At 45.4% G+C, this 26,164-nt stretch overlaps 2 protein-coding genes across 5 annotated transcripts in view; both read right to left on the reverse strand.

Moving 5' to 3' along the window:
• Positions 1–7,627, reverse strand: part of TMF1 (TATA element modulatory factor 1) — a 39,199-nt gene extending 31,572 nt beyond the window's left edge. The window contains exon 1 of one of the 2 annotated variants that reach the window (XM_075938559.1): positions 7,304–7,622. In XM_075938559.1, the coding sequence (XP_075794674.1) occupies positions 7,304–7,592 (289 nt within the window). In that variant the 5' untranslated portion in view covers positions 7,593–7,622. Of the gene's footprint in view, positions 1–7,303 lie in introns of both variants that reach the window. The other variant, XM_075938560.1, reaches the window with a different exon arrangement.
• Positions 7,628–9,151: 1,524 nt separating this feature from the next.
• UBA3 (ubiquitin like modifier activating enzyme 3) overlaps positions 9,152–26,164 on the reverse strand; it is a 31,718-nt gene continuing 14,705 nt past the window's right edge. For all 3 annotated transcript variants that reach the window (XM_075938567.1, XM_075938566.1, XM_075938565.1), the window contains 11 exons: positions 25,774–25,838; positions 18,658–18,813; positions 18,422–18,524; positions 15,587–15,700; positions 15,255–15,308; positions 13,353–13,389; positions 13,196–13,277; positions 11,367–11,467; positions 11,170–11,233; positions 11,029–11,083; positions 9,152–9,987 (listed from right to left, as the gene is read on the reverse strand). In XM_075938567.1, coding sequence (XP_075794682.1) covers positions 9,902–9,987; positions 11,029–11,083; positions 11,170–11,233; positions 11,367–11,467; positions 13,196–13,277; positions 13,353–13,389; positions 15,255–15,308; positions 15,587–15,700; positions 18,422–18,524; positions 18,658–18,813; positions 25,774–25,838 — 917 coding nt within the window. In that variant the 3' untranslated portion in view covers positions 9,152–9,901. The remainder of the gene's footprint in view (positions 9,988–11,028; positions 11,084–11,169; positions 11,234–11,366; positions 11,468–13,195; positions 13,278–13,352; positions 13,390–15,254; positions 15,309–15,586; positions 15,701–18,421; positions 18,525–18,657; positions 18,814–25,773; positions 25,839–26,164) is intronic.

A 26,164-nucleotide genomic window follows, 5' to 3' on the forward strand; every position in this document is an offset into this window, starting at 1 on the left:
ATATGATGGCATGTATTACATTGGTACATGTGCAGGTGAATGAGCCCGTGATGGTGTGGCTGGTGTAGATGCATGGGCAGAGTTGGCACCAAGGTTTGTTGCAGGGATAGGTTCCTGGGTTAGAGTTACTGTGGTGTATAGTTGCTGGTGAGAATTTGCTTCATGTTGGCGGGCTGTCTGTACGCAAGGACTGGCCTGCCTCCCAAGGTCTGTGAGGTTTTAGCTGGGGACTGTAGGTGATGGCCAGGGGTGTTCTGTTATTTTCTTAGTTGGGCTTGTCTTGTAACAGGAGGATTCTGGGTACACATCTGGCTCTGTCCATCGGTTTCCTCAATTCCTTGGGCAGATATTGTAGTTTTAAGAATGCTTGGTGAAGATCTTGTAGGTGTTTCATCTCTGTCTGAGGGATTGAACAAATGCGGTTGTACTGTAGTGCTTGGCTGTAGACAATGGATCGTGTGGTGTGTCCAGAATGGAAGCTGGAGGCATGTAGGTAAGCATAGCAGTCAGTAGGTTTTCAGTGTAGGGTGGTGTTTATGTGACCATCACTTATTTGCACTGCAGTGTCCAGAAAGTAGATCTCTTGTGTCAATGAAAGCTTATGCTCCAATAAATCTGTTCGTGTATAAGGTGCCACAGGACTTCTCGTTGTTTATGCAGATCCAAACTAACATGACTATCCCTCTGATACATGTATTGGGTAGATTGTGAAGAATTTTATTTACAATTTTAGTAGCGTCCTAAAAGCGGAAACTGACAATATGGAACCCCGTACTGTTCAAGAATAATTTCCAAGATATTTCCCACATATTGTCAAAGTGCTCAGTATCTCACTACTTATTTTGGAACTATGTAAAAAGATTTATCCCAATACATATTTAGTTAAGGCATGCAATGGTAAACTAATTCAAAATCTAGAAGTTATAATACTCAATATAATAGCAGTACTAGCACATTATTGACTACACCATGCTTTGCAAAATCAACATTTGAAGTTCAAGTAACACATTAACACCTTCAATGCCCAAAGTGATGAGCACTAAAAGTTTATTGCCATGGGTGTGAAATGCATGCGATTCAACACATCTAAAAGTCTGCCAATTGTTTGACAACACATATGCTTATTTTTAAAAATAACCCCCCCAAAATCACTACAATGTGGGTTTTTTTAATCTGGCCCCCCCAGAGTTTGCTCATGACCTCTGAATAACCTTATTAATTTCATATTATCACCCCAAAAACTTAAACACAGTTAACATTTTAAAAACATTTGGTACAATACTAAAAGAAACAGGGAATGAATTATGTGGAACCTTTTTCACATGAAACCCATAGGCTTTAACTTGTATGACACTGAAGCCATCTGACTATTGCTTTTTTTTTTTTTTTTTTTTTTTTTAAACTAGAAATGCTTATATATTAAATCTTGTTTATACTTCACTATCAGTCTGGAAAATGTTCTCCTGTGTTAGAGATTCAACTTTATTCCACCTAGTAAAAGATACTGTTATCTCTGTTTTACTGCTATACCGCACTCAATATATACACATTTGAACTCAGGATATGGACTATCATTACAGTTTCCTGCATCTCTTCATCCTGCATATTGACATTAAGACTTCTCCTTGAAAAGTTTAATCTAGAAAGCAACTCAACTCAAGACTATAATTTAAGATGAATTTTTCTTTCAAGTTCTGTTTTAATGTCATGCCTTATATGAACAGACATCATTTCATCATCTTTAGACTATGACAAACTTTCTACATTCTAGTTTAATAGACATTTTGTAAGCAGGAAGTTGCAGTAGTTAATTCTGCCACAAACTTAATTCTGCATTAACTTCCTCATGAAACTGTACTGAACCTTGAAAGAGATTGATGCAGCAGACAACTTTCATTCACCACTTTTCCCAAACACTGATAGCACACAGACAAAGATGTCTGTGTCAGAATTAGACAAAGGAGTATGAGAAAAAATTAGACATCTCTCTCTTCACACCTGTCACTGAGTAAAAATGAATTAACAAGTTCTTTGAGTACATGAGTTAAGTATGTCTTCAAAGCACAGGTATATCAATAGCATCCAAAATTGGGAGTACTACTGTCAATCGTCAATAAGAGCGGAGGAAAAAGGACTAATATAGTTCCAGTGATTCTTCTTTTACACCTCTGGGGAAAGCACTAGGCCTTTCTGTGCCTCACTTTCCTTCACCTGTAATATGGTGAACATATTAGGAAGATTAAGTAATTGTTTTTAAAGAGCTATGAATACCTGCAATGGGGCTATAAAAATGTAAACTCGTAGGAAAGGAGTTGTAAAAGAGACAGGGGGAAAAAAAAAGTGTTTTCAAGGCAGCCTCCTCAGCACTGCCATAACAATAAATATAACAACAGATGGTTCTGCCAACTGCTCCAGGGATGATGATGTGTGTTAACATGCCTTATAGTAATACATGTTTACCATAATCTAATACAGTGAACTGATGAATAAGTGTCTGTCAAGGTCCCTATTCTCCATTTGTGTGACAAAGAGCCCACTGGTTGTGTTTTTCATTCAAGTCTAATACTTAGAGTCACATACACTCACTATGTTTATAAGCAATGATGGGCTGAACTTGGCCTTCACATAGCACTGGTGTCTGTGTTGCTGCCTAGATGAGTGGTTTTCAGCCTTTTTTCCCCATTTGTGAACCTCTACATTTTGAATGGACGTGCAGGCCCCTTTGGAAATCTCAAACATAGATTAAAGTTGAAAACCATTGTTCACAAACTTTCATGGACCTCTTAGACAGAGTCTGCAGCCTAGAGATAGAAACATAGAATCCAGGTTGGACCTTACTGGTCTGGCACCCTCAGGACCTCACTGGTCCTGAACAAGGGGATTTGCTGGATCAGGGAAGGTCCCTTCCTCATGGCCCATGCTGCCACCAGGCTAGGGCTCCAGCCTGCCCCTGCTGTTGACCCAGACCCTATGGCTCTTCAGATGCTGCCAGACTCACTGCTGCCAGAGTCAGAGCGCCACAGCCAGAGCACTGCAGCCGGAGCTTCCTGGATGCCACTGGGGCTGGAACTCCCCAGCCACTGGAGCCAGAACAAGACCAGGCCTGGAGCTCCACAGCTGGGGCTGGAGCTCACCAGCTGCCACTGGGATTGGAGCGCCACAGCTGCTAGGGCCAGAACTCCCCACTATGCTGCTCATCCACACATTCCACCTCCCCCAACACCAGGCTCCCAGCTGAGTTGCCGGTGCCCCTATAGTGCCGCTGTCCCACCATCAGATCTCCCTGTTCCTGGGCTCTGTGTAATCAACTAGTTGACTACCCGAAAAGTCAGGCTTATTGGGTAGTCAAGTTACTACTCCACTTGTTGCTCCCCCCGCCCCAACCCTTGCTGCCTCTGTATCAGAGAGAGCAAGGGGGGAGGGGCTGAAGCAGGAGCTAGTGCTAGGGGGAGACCATTTAAAAGCTGGTCCCCCCCAGCACCATCTCTGCAGAAGGCATGGGAGGAAGAGGCGCAGCAGTCCCAGCGCGCACTAGATCTCAGATGATGTTGAACTGCTTCTTAAATGTAGTAAGAACCTTGTAGCTTACTACATTTAAAAGCAGAGCCACAGTGAACCCCTTTATAGACAAATAAAAGTAATCTATAGAAATTCCATTGACTGCTCAATGAGCCTCCTAACCACTGTTAAACATCGCTAGTCCTGCAGCACCTTAGAGACTAACAAAACTGGAGTAGACGCCCCAGAACAAATTAACACATGGCTTCATGGTTTGTACACAGATGCATGTTTCAAACAGCTTGCAAATAAGGTTTAATCCTAAAACAAATAGCATTACACCAACTACTTGCTACTTCTGACTCATGAGAGCCGGAACTCTACCACACAACAAAGATCTGGTGTTAATGAAATACAATATACCATGTATCAATTAGTAAAACAGGATTTTTAAAAAGCATTAAAATCAGAGTTTTAGATATATGCAACTCTTACTATATTTGAAAGGTAGAGGCGCAGGATAGCGAACATCCCACCCACTCCTTATCGACTACTCGATTAGCTGATTAATCAAATTCCTAGTCAAAGAATGTCCGTGGTCCATGCTGGATCACAGATGTTGCCAGACCACGGAGTCGCGATTAAGGGAGGCACAACCTGTACTAGAACTGGAAGGGGCCTTGAGAGGTCTCAAGCCCAGTCCACCGCCCTCATGGTGGGACCAAGCACCATCTGATAGATGTCTAACCTGCTCTTAAATATCTCCAGTGATGGGGATTCCACAACCTCCCTTGGCAATTTATTCCACTATTTAACAAACTGACAGGAAGTTTTTCCTAATGTCTAAACTAAACCTCCCTTGCTACAATTTAAGCCCACTGCTTCATCAGAAGCCAAGAACACCACTTTTTCTCTCTCTCCTCGTGACACTCGTTCAGATACCTGAAAACTGCTCTCATGTCCCCTCTCCGTCTTCTCGTTTCAAACTAAGCAAGTCCAATTATTTCAGTCTTCCCTTGTAAGTCATGTTTTCTACACCTTTAATCACTTATGTTGTTCTTCTGTGGACCTTCTCCAATTTCTCCATATCTTTCTTGAAATGTATTGTCCAGAACTGGACACGTTACTCCAACTGAGGCCTAACCAGCGCAGAATAGAGCAGAACACTGACTTCTTGTATCTTGATCACAACACTCCTGTTAATGAATCCCAGAATCACATTTTCTTTTTTTCCCCAACAGTGTCACACTGATGACTCATATTTAAGTTTGTGGTTCACTATGACCTAGATCCCTTTCAGCAGTACTCTCTGCTTCCCATTCTGTGTGTGAGATGTAAAAGGATGTATATGGGATGTAAAAGGTTAATCATTTAACCAGTTAGTTACCCAGCAAACATTAGGCTAACAGGAATGCTTACTGGGTAACTGGTTGGACTGCCAACCACAGATGGCTGAGGCAGTCTTGGCTGCCACACCTGTGTCAGGCCAGCAGGACCCTGGTGTGCATGGGGCATGGGCAGGACCCTGGACCCAGCCATGAAGCAGCAGCAGTTTCTGGCTCCAGCGTGGCTGTGGTGGGCAGGGGGGCTGCAGTAAGAGGATGGTCAGGCAGGACCCTGGACCCAGGCATTCCAGCTGGATCCTAGCCTCCGCTGCAGCAGACCCCTGACTACAGCTGAACTGAGAGGCAGGTGGGTTGTGGTCCAGGCACCCTAGCAGCACCCCAGCTTCAGCCATGCTGGAGCAGCCCAGGGATTCTGGCCCAAGCTGTTCTGGGCCAGCAGGTGAAGCCCTGCAGCTCTGAGTTGGCCTGGGTGGCAGGAGGGTCTTAGCCCTGGCCTCCCTGGAGCAAACAGGCTGGCCCCTGGTCCCTAGTTAACCACTTAAAGAAGTTAAAGAATAATATTTTAATTGGTTTAACAGTTTAATTGGTTCACAGTTTTCATGGTTATTTACATCTCTACTGCACACCTCCAGAGGCTTACAACTGGTCCGGGACCTCTCCCCCCCCCCGCTATGGCTCTGTATTTAGTGTATTAGAAGCTGGGCAGGCAGGCAGCCCAGCTCAGTTCCAGCTTTTAACAGGTCTGAGAGCTCAGACCCACCCTAGACAGGGGCTGTGCCAACCCTCGCTGCTGCCTCGGATACAGTGGCTGCCGACTCCACCCTGGGGACTATAGGATAGTCAACTAACTGATAAGAACACATGAGGTTACTCAACTATTCAATTAACTGATAGCTCACATCCCTACTGTACAGTTCAGATATCTAGCTGATGAGCACAGAAGCGCAGTAAACTTCCAATAATACAGCACCTTTAGGATCCGGGGGTGCCAGATTATCAGATATGCCAGACTATCAGAAGGGGGGGGCTATGAGGGGTCTGGGGTGCAGTGGGTGGAGGGGATGTGCCCCTCGGCACTGTGGGACCAACCCGGCAGCACCCCTGCTGCTCTGCCCCGGGCATCCCCAAGTCAGCCGCTGCTGAGACTGACCAGCAGCTGACTCCGGAAGCCCGGGGCAGAGCACCCCAGCTGCTCTGCCCCAGGGCTTTCCGCTGGTCAGTTTCAGCAGCGGCTGAATTGGGGAAGCCAGGGGCAGAGCAGCTCCAATTGTCTGGCTGCCCAGAGCACTTCCGAGTTCCAGATGGTGCCGGACCACCAGGACCATTGGATGCCGGACCACTGGAGTTTTACCATATGTGGATATGTTACCACAGTGCAGTCAGGCAAGGCACTCCACCCATGTCTTCCTAATTCAGATACCAAGGTGACTTGCACAGCAGAGCAGGATAAGGAGAAATCGCTCTGTGCTACATGCCCAGTTGAGACACTCAGGTGAGAAACACATCAGGGCAGGGGACCAGGGGACAGCAGGTTTACTCAAGGGTGCTCAGCGAGGGCACTCCATGCTACCTGCCCCATTCAGACACCCTGGTGAGGCACACAGCACAGCAGGGTTACCCCTGAGCACCCTGCACATACCAGGCGGAACACTCTAGTGAGGGGCAGAGCAGAGTACAGGGACAGAGCAGTTACCCCAGGGCACCCCGGGTTAGCTGCCCTGGTCAGACACCCCAGTGAGAGGCAAACTTACCAGGGGACAGTGGGGTTACCCCAGCTCACACACCCCAGTGAGGGGCACAGCAATGCCAAATACCAGGGGACAGCAGGATTACCTCAGGGCACCCTGCACTGCTTGCCCCAGTGAGGTACCCAGGTGAGGGGCACGGCAGAGCAGAATAGCACCCGCACTGGTCAGACACCGCGATGAGGGGCAGAGCAGAGTTACCAGGAAACAGAGGGGCCAGCCTAGCTCACACAGCCCGGCGCCGGCCGGCCGGGGGGGGGGGGGGGGGGCTGCCCCAGACTATGGCGCAGCCCGGCGGGGGGCTCCCGGGGGGAGGCTGCCCCAGACTATGGCGCAGCCCTGCGGGGGGTCGCGGGGGGGGGGGGGCTGCCCCAGACTATGGCGCAGCCCGGCGGGGGGTCCCGGGGGGGGGGGGCTGCCCCAGACTATGGCGCAGCCCGGCGGGGGGTCCCGGGGGGGGGGGGGCTGCCCCAGACTATGGCGCAGCCCGGCGGGGGGTCCCGGGGGGGGGCTGCCCCAGACTATGGCGCAGCCCGGCGGGGGGGCCCGGGGGGGGGGGGCTGTCCCAGACTCTGGCGCAGCCCGGCGGGGGGGCCCGGGGGGGGGCTGCCCCAGACTCTGGCGCAGCCCGGCGGGGGGGCCCGGACCCAGCAGGGTTACCTCAGGGCGCCCGCGCGGTCAGACCCCCGGGGGGGGGGGGGGGCGCCCACCTACCGTCGCCGTGGTCGGGGACGCCGGGCTCGGCCCAGCCCTCCTCGGCCTGGATGTCCAGGACCCTGTCGATGGATTTCTGGGCCTGCGACAGCGCCTGCTTGGCGAAGCTCGAGAGCTGGGAGGCGTTGAACCAGCTCATCCCCCCGCCCGGCCCCGGGGCTGCGCTGCCCGGCGGGGAACGCGCCGCGGGTCCCTCAGGGCGCGGCGGGGGCCGGCTCGCAGCCGCCAGGCGAGAAAGACCCGCACGACCGCCTGCCCCGCCCCCAGCCGGAGGGAGGGCCCCGCGCATGCGCCCACCGCCCCGCTCCACGTCGCAACCTCGCAAACAAACCCCCGCTCACGCGGCGCTAGTCTGCAGGGGAGGGGCGGTGTCACGTGACTGCCATAGCTACAGCGCAGCCCTCACCCATAGCGGCTTCCCGCCGTCCCAGTCACTTCCGCCTCGGGGCCCTCAGGTAGGCCGGAGGGCCCGCCTCCCTTCCGCCTGGCTATGCGTCATGGCGGACTGCGAGGTCGCAGCCTCGCTCTCGCAGCGGACCTTCCCATTCATGACTTTATCTCAGTTCCGCCTTGGCGCGCGGCCAGACCTCGCCCAGCGCGTGCAGTTACCGCCTCCCTCTCCCGCACTGACGTGGGGTCTTTGCTGTTCTGCCTGTGCGCGCGCGTTCCCCGTAAGCTGGGCGGTCACCCAGGCGAGAGTCAGATGGGCCCGGACCGACGAGCAGAGCCCCCACAGCTGGCAGCGTGTGTGGCTGGGAGGGGTGCACTGCCACACATGCCTCCATGCACTTCTACTGCCCACGTGGATGGAAAAAATTAAAGGGAACGCTGCTGGTCACCCTCTCTTCCAGGACTCTGCCACCTCCAAGGACCATGCAGGCATGGGGTGGAAAGCAATGAGGCCATCACAATCCAACACTTCGTGTTTTTCTTTGAGCTCCATTCCTACAGACCAGATTACAGGCACCCTGAGGTTCATTTTGTTTTTAAAGGACATACTCCAAGCACAGGAACTTGCAGATGAAAAAGTCTCTTTACCTAAACCCAGTGTACATACAGGCACAAAAACAAAAAACATTTTTTTGGAACACAAATACTGCTTTTTGAATGCTTTGGAATTGGAAATACTACTCCACAGGGAACAGGAAAATTGAGACAGTCTGTTTGATTATTTTGCTTAGTAATAGAGGTGGGAAATCCAGCCTTTGCATATCCACTACAAAAATAATAAAAATAGGAAAGTTGCACATTTTCCTTATTTAGATAGGTGCATCCATTTTAGAAAGTGCCAGTTTTAAGAATGACTTAAGTACTCTTTAAAGCAGTGGTTCCCAAACTTTTCGGCATTACGCCTCCACTCCCAAAAAATAGCAGCAAAACTTGGGGTGGGATTGACAGGTGTGTGGGGCTGGGTCACCTCACACCCCTCCTGGAAGTTCTTCACGCCCCCCCCAGTTTGGGAACCCAAGCTTTAAAGTAATTTATTCAAAAGGCTGATGATAGAGTTCTCTCAATTACAACTTGTCAAAAGTGGTAAAGATTTATGATTTTTTTCATCAAGTTGCATATTTAAATATTTCAGCCAGCTTTAATTTTAATGTTTTAAATGGTACTAAATGCAGCTACTTTTTGCAAGACATATTTATGTTACAGTGTTTTGGTGTGTATGTCCTGCAAGTACATTCTACATATATATTTCTAAAAGCATGGATGAGAGAACAGGATTTAAAAGAAAAAGGAAAGTATCAAATAAAATGACAGATTTGACAAAGTGATACCTTATGATTTTGCCTCTTCTTTATGTGAATATTGTCCTGAATTCCCATTGACTCACTGCAGAACAAGATATCTTTATATATATTTTATTAATAAATACCTTGAGAGCATCAATGATAACCAAACGTAACTCACCGATCTTGAACATCAGTGGGCTTTTGACTGCACTTTTGTGCATAGTAGCCACTAGTCCACTGCACATATACACATGAAAAATACTTAATTTTCATTCACAGATGTTCATTTAGTTTAATTTCATTGTCTTGCCATATTTGTAAACCAAAGTGAAGTAACCCTCTGCAATACTTAATAACCATTTAGCAGGTCAATAAAAATGAATATTAAATAAAGGAGGAAACATACAATGCTTCTTTTACTCTACTGCCCACAGGTTTCAATATAAGACTCAACAAATGTACATGGGTTCTAAAATTTAATTTAAAATCATGGTTCTCCTTAAAGGATATTCTTCGGTAGAGGTGGGTGTTCAAATGCAAGCAGAGAACTCCTTTGACCACCATAAAATGTCCAAGTGTAGGAAGGAGTGTTGGCATTATTTTAACAGTAGCAACACATAAACCAAAAATAATTATCACTGTTTATCAAGTTCTGTACATTAATGTGTATTTATACAAATACTATCCACCAAATATTGGCATCTAAGGACAGTTCTAAAATAAGAGTGATTTGCCTGGGATAATCCAGCTTCCAGCAAGGCTAGTACTTAAAAGGGACATTTTAGGTTACTCAACATCCACAGAGCACAACATGTTTTACATGGTGTGCAGAATTTTCTTACTGTTATGTGCAGATTATTTGGACTTAAGTAAAATGAAGCTTGAACAGCATAGTTTGTGGTGTAGTTATATCAGCAACTGCAAGTTCCTGACCATCAACGAGCCCCAACTCTGAAACAAAAAATAAAAAAAGTTGTGCGCAATAAATCTGCGCTTAAAAAAACAAACCACCACTGCATCCCTCCCTCCCCTCCCCCCCCCCCCCCCCCCCCGCAGAATCAAATCCATTAAGTTTTTTGACAATCCAGCAGTCTGTACATTTGCACATCTTAAAATTACTTTATCAGGTACAAACCTAGCTCTCTAAAACTAGTCACATACTAGTATTTCATTATATGTAATTTTCAAGATTTGTTGTGTAAAAGAGCTCCTATTGTTGCAGTATGTGCACTAAATTCTACAGAAGCATTAAACAATACAGTAATTCCTCATTTATCACTAAAGATATGTTTCAGAAAACGATCGTGTTAAGTGAAAATGTGTTATGTGGATTCAATTTTCCCATTGAAAATAATGGAAAAGGTGGGGGTTGCGTTTCAAGCGGTGGTGTCTGTTGGGACCAAGATATAAGGTTGGGGGAGAAAGGGGACTGGGTTACAGCAGGAAAGGGAGGTGTTTGGCTCTGGGGAAGAAAAGGGGAGGAGAAGGGAGGGGGATTGGGTTGGAAGTATGCCCCTGTGACGGGTCTGCCAGGACCCGCACTGCATCTGGCGGGGGGGGGGAGGGGTTGCCGGGGAACGGCACGGCAAGCGGCGAACTCTCCGCCGCTTTGCAGGGAGGCAGGGAAAGCCCCGTGCAGCCGCCGGCAATGGGCCAGCCTGCAAACGGGGGCGGAAGAGAGGGGGCAAAATGTCCAGCGAGGGGGAGTCAGTGGGGAACGGCGCGGCGAGCAGCGAACCCTCCGCCACTTTGCAGGGAGTCAGGGGATGCTCCACACAGCCGCCGGCAACGGGCCAGTTGGGGAAGTTGTGTTATTCCGGGGACAGTCGTGGAATTCAAAAAACATTCCCTAAAAAAATCACGCTATCGCAAAAATGTGTTAAGTGGGCACGTGTTAAATGAGGAATTATTGTACAGCAATCGAATTGTGAATCATATCTCTGATTAATGTGTGTGTCTTGATCTTCTGCATATAACTGAATTAGATAATACCTTTCAGTGTCTTAGAAAGATTTGGCCTTGTTCGTTCTTCAATTGAAGCGACTGTCTGCAAAATAATTTTTTTTTTTAATTAAACCAAACAAAACTTAAAATGAAAATAAGTTTAAGCAAAAGTAAGCAGATACTGCTCACCTGTAAATAGAGTGTTTTATTCCCCCCATACACAGTTGCTGTGATTGCTGGAGATTTCATTTGTCTGTATGAAACATACAACAATAAAACATGAGAGCTATCAGGATAAAACGCAGCTTGAAAAAAATATTTAACATGCTGCAAAACTTCACATTTCTAAAAACGAATCCAAGAAATCAGAATAGTTGCAGACTTACAATGAAGCATTATTTGTCAAATAATCCAAAACCTCCTGCAGTTTAGCTGATGGAGGGAACTCTATATTTTGAGGGAGTTGGCTGCAGGCTGAACAATTCTCCTATAGGAGGGAAAAACAAAACAAAAACAACAACAAACAACAAACACACACACAGAGTTACTAAGATTATACAGGTTGAACCTCCCTTAACTGGGACTCCCTGTACTGGCAATATCCATGGGCTGGCATGACCATGGATATTCCTGGACCAGAGCCCAAGAACAGGGAGATCTGACGGCAGGGCGGGGAGCTCTAGCCCCAGCAGCCGGTGAGCTGCAACCCCAGCAGCTGCCGTGGAGCTCCAGCCCCCCGGCCGTGGAGCCAAGCGGCTGCAGAGCTCTGGTCATGCCACTCCAGCCCTAGCAACAATGGGGCCAGCAGCAGCTAGAAATCCCTGCAGCTGGGGCAGCAGCGGGGCCAGGGTGCCCTAGTCTGGTGGCAGCAGGGCAGCATGGGCCATGAAGAGAGGGATCTCTTCTGGTCCAGCAAATCCACCGGTTTGGGACCAGTTAGGTCTGAAGGGTGCTGGACAAGGGAGGTCCAACCTGTACTGATACACTTGTATCAGGACCAGTAATGATTCAAATTGCAGATCTTTGCTATTACAAGTATTGAAACATTTATAAACACATGGATCTAGCAAAATTAATACGTCTCTGAAGATTAAATACCCAATCCAGTGCTCTGTGAAATCAATGGGAGCCTTTCCATCAACTTCAGTGGGCTCTGAATCAGCTTGATAGTCACTAATATATAGCAGTATCCAAACGTACAGTCAATCTGTATTTTGTTTGGTTTAGAGTTAATCCTGTATGTTACTGAATTAACTATGTCCTAACCTCTTTGTGCCAACAGTTGCTGTTGTGCCCTTAAGGCTATATACTTTGTTCTGGGAATTATGATTCTTGATGTCAGAGGGTTAATATTTTCTCAATCCTGTTTTCTAGGCTCAGATATTGTTCTCCTCCAGCTATATTAGCCAAAGTAATTGCCAGAGCTAGAGATTTAAATCACCTGGCTCACCTTTCTAGACAGGGGTTGCTGCTTTAAACACTGGATACAGCAACAAGGCCTACACCAATAGCTGGTGGGAAATCCTTCCTGCACCTGGAACTTGTTCCCCAGCCACTGAGAAATTTGGGCCCCAACAGATATGAATATTTCTTAAATAAAGCACCAATATTTTGTATTTACTTTATTATAGTTAATGATAATTTGATAGAGTAGGCCTACAATCCACCTATCAAATGCTTCTCTTTCTAATGGTTAATTGTTGCCCAACTGCTTGGCCTTAGCAGAGTAATGCTGCTGATCCCTAGAGGACAGATGGAAAAATTTCTTCACACAGTAACATGTCAGTGCCCACATGTGTCTAGTACACTTGCCATGCCCCAGATAACTGATGTACCCCCAGATCCATCAACAACTGACCTTAATTTACTCTCCTTTAAAGCTGAACAGTTTCGTTGTTCTCTATGAATCTACAAGGTTCCCACAAAGCTTCGGCAGCAGCACAGCCCCCCAGCTGCGTTACCCCACAGCCTAAAGGGAACCTTGCACATCACTGCCTATTAGGCCAACCCTCTCCCACAGAATATCTGTACAGTTATCAGTCATACTGTTACTTCTGTTTGTAAATACCTGGGAGATATTTAGATACTGTGGTGGGAAACAGAGATTGCATTTTAAGTCCAGCAAATAAGTAAATAGCTACTATTGCAACAGATTCTATAATAATTCAGGAAAGAACCCAGCTAGCCCAAGAGGCTTTTCTGTAGTAGTACTAACCTTTCTTTCAGCTTCAAATGTATATGTGTATAATCCGTCTACATCATTGAACACCAAGTAGTTATTCAGAGGAATGTATGCACTGCAATGAGAAATGGGTTAGTGTTTATACAAATAAGTTTGTTGAAAATATTTATATTAAAAAACAACAAATTACCTTGTGGCTATTTTAAAAACTTCAGTGGCACATACAGCTGGAAAAGGAAAAAAACAATTGCTTTGTTCTTAATCTTAAAATATATACACAAACAATCAAAACACCTACAGACTGAAAGGTTCCCCTGACTCTTAGCTGGTATGACTATCCACCAGTGGTCACCAACCAGTAGATCTTGGAGCCTCTGACAGGTGATTCCTGACTGGTTTGGCCAAGAGGCTATCAAGTGCGGGCACTTCAGCTGCTCCTCCCCCTACCGCTGCTCATCTCCTGCCCTTTGCTTTGGAGCTGACCCCGCCCTGGGAACCTCCTGCTTTCTGTGCAAGGCACAGGAGGGAGAGGAGGGCCGCTGATGTCAAGGTGCCCCCTCTCCCACTCTGTATCATTATCTCCAAAGAGCAGAAGGGGGGCACAAGAGGACTTGGGATGGAGTCTGCTGGCTGCTTTTTGGGAGTGGTGCAGGGCCAGGACATGGGCAACCCTGTCTTAGTCCCACTGCACCACCACCCACGAGCCACCTGAGGTAAGCAGTGCCCAGCTGGAGCCCACATCCCAAACCTCTACCCTAGTTGTGAACCTCCTCCTGCACCCCAAGCACCCCTGCATCCAAACACCCTCCCAGACCCTGCATCTAGAACCCCTTCCTGCACCCCAACTGCCTGCCCCAAGCTCCTCTCACACTCCAAATCCCTTAACCCAAGACCAGAGCCTGCACCCCAACCCTCTGCCCCAGCCTAGTGAAAGTGCATGAGGATAGGAGAGGGAGGGAGGACCGAGCTAGCAGGAGCGGAGCCCCGGAGAAGGGGCACAAAGGAGGGTCTTTGTGTACGAGATGCATCTTGGATTGCACTTAAATTCAAAAAGTGATCTCATGCTTAAAAAAAAGTTGGAAATCACTGCTATACACTAAGATGTGGTGGACTTGGCACTCAGGCACTCATCTGAGACAGTCTTGGACAATGTTCCTTCTAACTTTTCTCATGCATATGTAGAATGAATTTGGTTGTGTGAACCAATATGGACAGGATGTGTGATGCACCATGTCAGCATTTGTGCACGTAACAAAAGTCATGTGGTGGGGCTGAGGGATTTGGAGTGTGGGAGGGGACTCGTGACTGGGGGGCAGAGAAGTGAGGGATCTGAGGGTGCAGGCTCTGGGGAGGGGACAGTTTGCAGGAAGGGGCTCAGGACTGGCGCAGAGGGCTCCGGCTGGAGGTGCAGGCTCTGAGGTGGGGCCAAAGATGAGAGGTTTGGGATGTAGGCTGCTCTGGAGCTACATCAGGGAAAGCATCTCTTTCTGCTCATGGCAGGTCCAGGGCTGGGGCCAAGGTGGTGGGGAGAGCCTCTCTCCCTGCCTATCTGCAATGTGTGGCAGCTCCAGGGCTGCGGTCAGAAAAGAGCTTTTCTCCCTAGCTCTCCCCACCTGGAGCAGCTCCAAGGTTGGGGCCAGGGAAGAAATGCCTCTCCTGCCTATGGCAGCTCTGGGGCTGGGGAGGAGGCGTCTCTCCCCAATGCAGACATAGGTGCCTGTGCAGCCCTTGATAAGCTGCTGTTTGGAGGGCACTTAGGTCTTGCAGATCTACATTATACTTTTTATCTCTACATTTTTGAGGTGGCAGTGCATCCTCCAACTTTTTCTTACTCTCAATCATAGAAAGTGCTGAGAATTATGCAAGACGATGTGCAGCTGTCACGCAGAGAAAACGGGAAAATAAAAGAAAAAGTTAGCGAACTAGAAAAACCCTAAATTACCCACTCTCACCCTCCAGTCCTTAACAGCTGCCTCAAGAGAAAAAACACCTCGCTACCCCCAATGGTCAGGCAAAATGAGGGAAATTTGTACTCCGATGTCTGGGAACTTTCTAATAAAAGCCAAAACTTTTCATTTCATCATTACTGTACCTGCAATGACTGCATTTGTAGAAGCTACAGCTGGAATGATCCGCTTAACAACCCCTGAAGAGATGAAACATAAAGCATTAAAACTTTTCCAAAGTAGCTTTCCCATACAGAGTACTGTTCCACAAATGTTGTGGTTGCTTTGATTGCAGTACAGTATACCCTTTGTCACTTTACACACTTTCCTATACTGCACATTTCTATAGCACCCATCACTGTAGTATCTAAAATGCTGTTGAAATATCTATGCATTTCCTTGGAATTTATTGCTGCAGTTTGCAAGAGGTTACTGTCCACACACACTTACAGAAATGCCAACTACTGCACTCTCTTACCTTGAGTAAGTCTGTATGTAACACCCTTGATATTGAATTGTGATGCTCTTGCTAAAGATTGTTGGTAAATCCATTGTATATGATCAGGGTCATCTCCATCCAAAGGAACACTCTCTACGGGAAAATAAAGAATGTACAGATAAATTAAATTCATAATAGCTCTTCATCAACATCTACTTTTTTTCCTACAAATTTTAGATGGGGCTTGGCCCTACTATCAGTAAAGGGGACTAGACTTGATGACCTTTTGAAGTTCCTTCCAGTTCTATGATTCTAAATTTGTTTTAATCCACTAGTCTTGGTGAAAATTAGCACGTGTTTTCAGAAGCATTGTTGGCTAACCAATGTAGTTATTAAAACTGATTTCCATGCATTTTGCAAGCCCTGATGTATAGTTTATAAAATCTGCAAGTTCATGACATGGATGGTCATGATGGGGTGTACACAGGAGCCACGGGCAGATAACTACATTGTGGATTTGAGGAGGAACAGAACAGGCCAAGCCAATGTTCACTCTGCTTAACCACGCATTTTCCACACTCCCCAATATGGATTGTACCTGCCTTAACTGGGACTCCCTGGTCCAGCAAGATCCGTGGTTCGGCACTGACCACGGATGTTCCTGGACCACAAAGCCCAGGAACAGGGAGGTTTGGCGGCAGGGCACAAGCACCATAGGGGGCACTGGTGACTCAGCGGGGAGTGTGTGCGCGCGCACGCATCCGTCTGGGAGAACAGGTGGGGGGGGGAGGGAGTTCTGATCCTAGCAGCAGCTCTGATTCCTCCCTCTGGACCATCTGGCATTGACCACTGTCGGCAGACAGGATACTGGGCTAGATGGATCTTTGGTCTGACCCGGTCTGGCTGTTCTTATGTGGAGCTCCAGCCCCTGTAGCAGTCAGGGAGCTCTGGCCACAGAGCTTCAGCCCCAGCCATGCAGCTCTGACCTTAGCCGTGGAGCCAGGCGGCTGCAGAGCTCTGGCCCCAGCTGCAGAGCCAGGCGGCTGTGGAGCTCTGCTCCGGCTGCAAAGCTCCGGCTATGGTGCTCCGGCAGCAGCGGTGCTGGTGGCATCTAGAGATCCCCGAGGGGCTGGGGAAGCAACGCGGGGCAGGTTGGCACCCTAACCCAGTGACAATCCAGGTCAGGAGTAGGAATGTTAAATTGCATTTAATTGACTAATCAACTAGTTGATGAATTTCCATCGACTAGTCGATAAGTGAGGGAAACTGTGAAGCCACAGTGGGGTTAGCTTCCAGCCCCGGGAGCTAACCCCACTGCTGTTCTGCCTTTTAAATATATTAAGAGCCTAATGGCTCTTAATACATTTAAAAAGCAGAAGCGCAGCGGGGGGCCAGGCACTAGCCAGGACAGCTGATTCTCGGCTCACGCCTTGTTCCCCTTGCTGCACCCCTGCCTGCTCTTAATACATTTAAAAGGCTGAAGCGCAGCGGGGGGGACCTGGGCGCAAGCCAGAAATCAGCTGATTCCATCCTTGCCCAGTCCCCCTCTATGCCTCTGTCTCCCCTACCGTTCTGTAGAGATGGTGTTGGGGGGAACCGGCTTTTAAGCCGGTCTCCTCCAAACACCAACTCCTGCTCCCCCCACTTGCTGCCTCTTTCTGACAGAGGCAGCAAGAGTGTGGGAAAGCGACTTGTCAAGTTACTAGTTGACTATCCGATAAGCACATGCTTATCAGATAGTCAACTAGTTGCTTACATCCCCAGTCAGGAGAGGAGGGACCTTCCCGGGTCCAGCAAATCCCTCGTTCGGGACCACCTAAGTCCTGAGGGTGCTGGACCAATGAGGTCCAACCTGTATTATTTTATATGTAACTAACTTTAAATGTAGTTTTGTTGAAAACCCTTACACATTCTCAAGAGTGGAAACCATATAATATTTTTAAGAGCAACACTAAGATTAGAAGACTAAATAGTAGAGCTACTTTTTTCTTATATGGACATTACAAGATATGCATCTCTCTTCAAACCTTCAGAAAGTCTCAATATCTCCCCCCCCCCCCCCCCAGCCCCCAAAGGACACCAATATCAGCAATAAATCAAATATAGCAGAAAAGTTACTGGTACACACAAGGGAAACAAAAATGTCAACAAAATATTTAAGCGTTCAAGGGTTGATTAAGAATGGCCAAAAAAAGCCAGTTTTAAAAATTATGAGACACTTTGGCAATGATATAGTATTAAAGTCATAAAAAGAATCTAAATAACCATTCATTAGTCAGTGAACCTCTGTAACGGACTAAGTTTACTTTTACTGTAATAAGCAATGAAACCATTACAAGCTACTCTAACATGAATATTCAGTACTGTTATCAATTCACCATAATAAAAGAGCATTTCCCAATGGAACCATTCACGTGACAAATTCAGTCCAAAATTATACAGCTCTGTATTTCTATATTATTAATAGAAAATAATGACACTGTGCTAACAATTATGACTGTTCTTTTTTCTGCTGATGGCAGCTGTGGATTAGTGAAAAGGAGAACAATGTGTAATCTAACATGACTACCATCTGAGACTATAAACGTATAATGAACAAATGATCAACTGTTTATTCAACACAGTCTACTTTTCTTTCTTATGCAGTTGTAAAATCTGTGCTTCAGGCTGAAAACTAACAGGTAGAATTTTAATCCAAGAGTGAAATTTATCTTACCAACCACCACTGACCAAAGTGCTAAATTAAAATCAACTGTTTGCTGGATCAAAGTATGCTTTTGCTCCTTTTACTTTGGAACAAGTACTTTGATTACTTAAAAATCACTGTAGTTCACTGATTTAAAAAATAAAATAAAATGTGGTGGGTCTGATTACCTCCAAAAGGATGTTCCTTGGGCCACTGTAATATCCTGACATATTCAATACAATGTTCTGGCAGCCTGGGCATGGATGCAATAGTACACATGGGAAAATTGATCTGATAAGGAAAGATCATACATTATTAAATATATCTTTTCTGAGAGAGGAGAGGAAGGAGAAGGGATAAGTGGAAAAAATGGAACGCGCCGGGGGGGGGGGGGGGGGGGGGAGGAATCAATGCTTTTAGTTACCTGAGGTGGATAAAGTTCTAGTGTGCATTCAATACAAGCTGTCATTCCAGGAATAATCACACGAGCATTTCCTTTAAAACCTTCTGTCCCTCCATCTATCAAAGGAATGATGGAACTTGGATCTAACATGCCATCTTCATAGTTTAAAAATGACATCTGTTAAAATTACAAGTTTACACAAGTTGCATAAAATATTACGCCAGATCTGAAAAATTCCTTAGAGTTCATCTAGTACTTGAAGATATAACACAACATGCTAAGAAATATTCAATATTGTATTTATAGTAATCTTTACATCGTCTCAGTTTCCTGTTTGTCATTATATACTCAAGACTTAAAACTCAAATTAATTTATGATGGAATGTTGCTTCTATACTCTGGTAAAATAGTAGAAATTAAAAAAAGAAAAGACAGATGCATCCACAAATGCATAAATTGTCCCATAAATTGTTTTATGCCTAAATACTCAGCACTTTACATCTGCAATACAAATATTAGCCAGCCACCCTCCCAAAATATCCATGGAGTTAGGTACATAACTTATCACCCAATCATACAGATGAGGAAACAGACATAGAAATCTTATATATGGCAGATGACTCAGCCATTTGAAGATTAAGCACAGCAGCAAACATTTGTTTGAGAGAGTTTAGTGTTCACAATTCCATCTGATTTGATTAAGCAGGTGTGGTATGCACACACACTGAATTTCCTCCAACTGTTACTGTCAAGATACACAGAATCACAGGCCTTTTTAAGCAAGTGATATTTATTAAAGAAAATGGCTACAACTACGCACAAAAACAGGCTTTCATATACAATAGTTTCAGTTTTATCTTCTTCTCTATAAGGGCCCACACTCTGCTTAGAAGCCTGTATTTCAGAGACATCTAGAAGAATAGTACTATGTCCAGTATCTATTCAAGGATCCTGCTGAAGCTCTAAAATACATGTAAGGATCACATGTGTAACCTAGGTATCCTCCTAGATGGCACTGACATTTTGTGGAGTGTAGTTTTAATTACATTATCCTGACATTTGAGCAAGAATCCTTGGCGCTACATTCAAGCCTTATGCATGTGGATGACATCTTCTACTGACCAGGAAATATTTTTTGACCATGACATTTCCAATGTCTTGTGAAACAGGGTTGCGTGCAAGAAACCAGCGATAAAGAACAGTGATTGGAACACTTCTAATGAAGACTTGTGTACATGTTCCTCTCTTACAGGAACTCATACCAACACACAAGTTCCAATCCATTCAAAAAGAAATCCACTTTCCACACGAAAACTGACAACTGAAGGCCACCATTGCTCACTGGGAGGGTTTTGAAAGGTCCACAAAAGGGGGGCTTCGTGCTGCAGGTGCATAACACAGCAGATACATTTTACAGGGAAATCGGATCAACATTTTAAATATCTCCCAAATTAGATTTCTTGAGAATGCGTTCACTAAGTGCATTAGAGTGATAGACGGCACCATGCTGTGCCTACTCCTGCAACATGAGGATACTGACTGAAGAAGCTACTGACCCTACTGTAACACAAGCCCCCGTGGATTACACCTGCATACTGCTCAGCGTTAGGCTGGCCTGAAAAGTACACAACTGAGCTAATGTTCAAGAATTCCCGCCTTCTCTGGAAAGTACAGAAATGCAGTCTTTTTGCCCTACACCAGTGGTCTCCAAGCTTTTTACACCCAAGATCACTTTTTAAGTCTCAGAACAGGTGAAGATCTACCGCTCCGCCCCTTCCTTGAAGCCCCGTCCTCTTTATTCTCCTGTCCATCACTTGCTATCCCCAACCCTTATACACTCTGCTAAACAGTTTATTTTTAAATTATGCAATATATAAAATTAAAATCACATGTTTATAGTTATGAAATAAATGGTCTGTTTTTAATTCATGCTATTTAAATGTCAAATGAAGCATTTACAATTATACATTTTGTTCTCTGCTATTTTGTACATCTAAAATCAAGTATTGATAATTATGTATTTTTTCTTCCAATAACAGTCTCAGTGTGACACCTGTGACTGAACAGTATCTGCCAGTGTCCTGAAGTCTGGGTTGTAGTCTGAGATTGCTAGTCGTATACAGTCCATCAGATGGGCATCTGTGATCCTGCGCTCAGCCTGGGAAGCTTGCTCCAGCACAGCTGGAGCTAGATGCAGCCTCCCTGGGCTGAGCGCAGGGCAGCCGGGCTGGACGGAAGAGAAGTGGCTGCCCAGCTGCCCTGCACATGGGCAGGTGCAGAGGAGAAGCCGCCAATCAGCTGGAGCGCAGGGCAGCATCTTTCAGCTGAAAGCCACAGTCAGCTTGCTGGGGTGTTTCAGCCCTCCCGACCTCCCAGCTCCCACCTCCCGACCTCCCACCTCCCGACTCCTCAAATGAGGAAATCTAATGTAAATGTACTGCGCAGGCGTGCAGTTCAGAGAGGGCTCAAGAGCTACTCTGAGAGCCCCTGAGATCTACCAGTAGATCGCGATCTACTGGTTGGTGACCACGGCCCTACACCATAGACAATAATTGTGTCTGCCTCAATTGCAATTCAGGGAGAAAGCATGGCTATTTGCAAATGAATTGTAGCTCTGCAGTTTCTCTTTTAAGTCTGTTTTTGAAGTTGCAAGATGGCTACTTTTAAATCTGCTATCATGTGTCCAGGGAGACTGAAGTGTTCTCCTACAGGTTTTTGTATGTTATCATTCCTGATCTCTGATTTGCGTCTGTTCATTCTTTTACGTAGTGGTTGTCCAGTTTGGCCAACGTATAATGCAGAGGGGCATTGCTGACACATGATGGCATATATTACATTGGTAGATGTGCAGGTGAATGAGCCCGTGATGGATGGTGTGGCTGATGTGGTTAGGTCCTGTGATGGTATGGCTGGTGTAGATATGCGGACACATCTACCTGCACATCTACCAATGTAATATATGCCATCATGTGCCAGCAATACCGTTCTGCAGAGCTACAATTCATTTGCAAATCCGACACTATCAATTTAGGATTGAACAAAGACTGTGAATGGCTAGCCAACTACAAAAACAGTTTCTCCTCTCTTGCTGTTCCACACCTCCATATCAGCTGCTGTAAGTGGGACATCCTCACTGACTGAATTGACCTCGTTATCTCTGGCCTTCCTTGTGATTGGTACTTGTTCTTTTCATGTGCCTGCATATTTATACCTGCCTGTGGAATTTCCATTACATGCATCTGACGAAGTGGGTCTTTGCCTACCAAAGCTTATGCTCTGATAAATCTGTTCGTCTATAAGGTGACACAGGACTTCTCTTTGTTTTTGCAGATTGAGACTAATACAGCTACCCCTCTGATACTGCTAGAGGGGTATCTGCTGGAACAAGCCTGGTGTTAGAGTCAGACTGAGAAAGTCAGGCTTTCATTCTTAAAAAAAACCTCTCACCCTACTCCCCATTATCTGCTGCATTGCCATGGCATGTTGCTCTATTTCCAGACAGCATATTTCCTTCTCATGTTTGCAGTCTGATCCTTCATTGTCAGATTTTCATGTTCTAAGTTGTTCTCAATAAATGGTTTCATTCGTCAAGCTCAATTTTTCTGTCATCTCCTTTTCTCTGGCTGCAATCAGGCTCCCTCTGGAACTCAGTTGATTACCAGTGCTGAGACTAAGGATGTTAAAATGCAGTTAACTGACTAGTCGACAGAATTTCCTTCAACTAGTTGATAGGCACTTCTGCATTCCTCCTTCGAAATGTACAAGAGCCCGCGCTAGGGCTCTTGTACATTTCAGAGGAGGAATGCGGAACTCCGAGTACAGCCCGGGGCCAGCAGGAAGTCCCGCTGACTCTGGGCTGCATGCAGGTGCCTTCTTTGAAATGCACAAGAGTCCCCAGCGGGGGCTCTTGTGCATTTCAAAGCCATGGAGCCCAGGATCAGCAGCTCCCTGCAATACCCCTTTGAATCGCTCAGATGCATGGTTCAAAGGGACAGCTGCAGGGAGCCCGGGATCAACTGAGGAGTCCCCAGCTGACCTTGGGCTCCTAGCAGCATGCAGCGTAGTATGGAGCCCACTGATCCTGGGCTCCATGGCTTTTGAAATGCACAAGAGCCCCCACTGGGTACCCTTGTGCATTTCAAATTTCAAAGAAGGCACCTGCGTGCAGCCCGGAGTCAGCGGGACTTCCTCCTGGTTCTGGGCTGTACATCGAGTTCTGCATTCCTCTGTTGAAATGTAGAAGAGCCCCCACTCTGAATGTACATTTCAAAGGAGGAATGCAGACATGCCTATAGACTAGTCAAAACACTATCCAATAAGCAAATGCTTATCAGATAGTTGACTAGTCTTTAACATCCTTAGCTGAGACCCTGGTTTAGAGAAGGGTAATGAAAGACTAGTTTGCTAACAACCTCACTGCTGAACTACAGGAGGGAACAATGAAGCATTTCACTACTCTAACACCCAGCGACTGGAGAAAGACTGTAGCTTAGATAAACTATTATCAGCAATAGTTATATGATCTGGTCCTATTGCACAAAGATTCAATTCATCCACTCTACTGGCTACAAAGTACAGTAAGTGGATTTGGTTTTAATACCATCAAGAGGTATTTGAAGCTTTTACATTTTAGTATTTGTTCATGGTATTTTGGTGCTTTTACAAGGGACACATACTTAATGGGAAGTACAGGGTCACTGGAACTTCTATGGACAAATTGCCTACATAAATGTGGAGTAGTTGTTGTCATGCTGTTCTCAGGATATTAGAGTCAAGGAAGGGGAGGGAATATCTTGTATTAGATCAAATAAGATATTACCTCAACCCCTGGTTTTCTGCCTGCAGAAATAGGGTTCTGGCAAAGGCAGGATCTGGCTATAAGAATGATGGTGGGATGATAGGCAAGTGAAGGCCAGCATGTGCGGGCACGGGGGAGAGGCGGGAGGAGGAGGAAGGGAAGAAAAATCATCAGTCTTTTGGCCAATTGCCAAATAGCACTCATCGGAGGGGCTCAATACTCTGCTCACTTGCTCCCCACGGTTATAAAGAGAGAAGACTTCCAGCCTTAATGACTGCAGCATCCAGCTGCATAACAGTGATGAATCACTAATATCTACAGCTCATTTCTCTCAACTTAAGCACAAATATATAAACACTACACTTGACCTGGAGAATCTTCTCCTTCCATTCCAGTACTGAGAGCCGGGGGCTGTAACAGCAGATCCATAAAGTCCAGGTTCATGACCTGACAACCCAATTTCTGCTTATCAATTCACTTCTCCTGGCCCACCAGGGTGCCTCGGCTGGCCAACACCATGGGAGGCTCAGTGAATGCCTTGGGCACATGACCATGTTTTAAACATGTCATACAAAGGGAAAAATTTGCCTTCCTTCCACAAAGATTCATGTGTTGTTCTGTACTCAAATGAACTGCACCATCACACATTTAATGTTATCCCAGTACTGCTGACATTATGTCCATTCCAAGCTTGACTAGATGCTAGGGATGTTAGCATGTAGCTGTTTGCACGATTAACCGATAAGCCTGGGTGTATTGGTTAATCCTAATGACTACACGTACATGTTTCGTTATAGCAGGCGAACACAGAACATTATAGGTATACAACTTCACACAGGATTGCTATGGTATGCACTGAGCATGGGAAACAAATGCAAAGGAGCCCTTGTTTAGAGAGAGGATGAGCAAGAGCACTTTGGAATTGTGTTGGAAAGACTGATTAACTACTGTAGCTATAAACATCTCAGGTTTACACATGCACTGAAATGATGCTGTTAAAGTCTTATTTAATTTACTGGAGATAGTGAAATTAAACCTATCCCTGCGATAGCTTGCTAAATTCTATGGGGAATGCCTATAGACACAGTTATACAAATTACAAGTGCCATAATTTGTTCTGAGGTCTAGAGAGTTAAATGAGTTATCAAAATGTTACACACAAGGCAGTGGTAGAGGCAGATTTTAAATTTAGGAAACCTTGGTTCTCAGTCTCATGGTCAAGTCCCCTAGAGTTTGCTGCCTCTTGTCAGAGTATTACTTTAACTCAAGAAGTCCCATATCAACAAAGAATTAACTTTTGGGGACCAAATCACAAAACTTCAATGATTACTCATGTTTAGAAAGAGCAGAATGTGGCCCTTTATGAATAATTTTTATCTGGCACCACTAGAATGCCATTGGAAAAAAAGCATAGTTGTCTCACTCGTGTACTATTAAATCCATAGTCCCCCAAAATAAAGTGTCAGAAAGTTAATAAAGACTATATCCCAAGTACTGTAAGATAAATGCAGAAAGCACACAAACAAACAAACAAACAAAAAATCAAGAAACAGGAGGTATTTCTATCTTTAAGTCTTCCTATTGAACGAATGAATAAACCCCAACACCGAGGAATAAAATGGTGAATAATAATGGAAAAACACTTTCTTCTGAATTCCCTTATTTATAGTCACTTTAAAACAAATAAAAGCAGGATCTAATTTTAAAGTGAATATAATGCTCTCTGAAGGTACTGGATTGATTACCTGGGAGACAGAACTCTGGTTTATTCACAGGACATTAGCATAGGAAGCAACAAGGCAAACTTCTCCATGCTGCCTATCACTGTATCTCATCTCTGGGCTAGAAGAACCAGGTCTAAATATGAGAGAGAATTAACTCTCCACGCTCTTTAACTCTTGACCTCACAAAACACAAAGGACAAAACTAGTGCCAATTATACTAGTGTTTTTTTGATGCAGATAGCTGTCCAGCCTGAATTGGAACTCATTATCTGTGAGCCACTCAAGAAAAAAGGATGACCTGCCTTTGGTGGCCTGAAAATCCATTTGTAATTTACACGTTAAACTTTCAACTTGTGGCATGTAATAAAGTGCTGTATACTTCAGTCATGATTCACAGGGAGTCAGTGGTGTAACTTCATACATCAAGATTACAATATACTCAAATATGAAATATAATGGAAAATGTAGGTATTTACCAATATATCTCCACCAGTTTTACAATGCTATCACCTATTGTTTTACATATTGCTATATATTGCATGAAGTTGTTCAAATTTAGCTAACTATACTCAAATAATAATGATTAACTTAGAAAGTTCAAAATAAAGCCTTTACCAGCATGCCATTTATCCATCTTCTTGCAATTATAGAGTCCAGCCCACATACAATAATATGAAATTCTAGAAGAGAAAAATGTAATTTTCAATGTATTTTCCTTTAATCAATATATTTTACTCACAGGAATGAAATTAACTTCCTACGTAGTCTTTCAGAAAGTTTCACAATAAAAGGTCTGGCTTCTAGTGAATAATATTTTCTACCCAATCAAAAGAAACAATGAAACATGAACAATTCAACTGACTAAAGATGTTAAAATGTGTTAATTTTTGTGAATATGTAACTGCTGAAATTTACAGCAGTTACACACTGACATTCAGGAGGCCAGGTGGGAGCTAGTGCTCGTGGAGAGCCAATTTTTAAGCCAGATCCCTGCGAACACTGGCTG

Source organism: Pelodiscus sinensis, chromosome 11 (assembly GCF_049634645.1).
Source record: "Pelodiscus sinensis isolate JC-2024 chromosome 11, ASM4963464v1, whole genome shotgun sequence".
Classification (NCBI taxonomy): Eukaryota; Metazoa; Chordata; order Testudines; family Trionychidae; genus Pelodiscus; species Pelodiscus sinensis.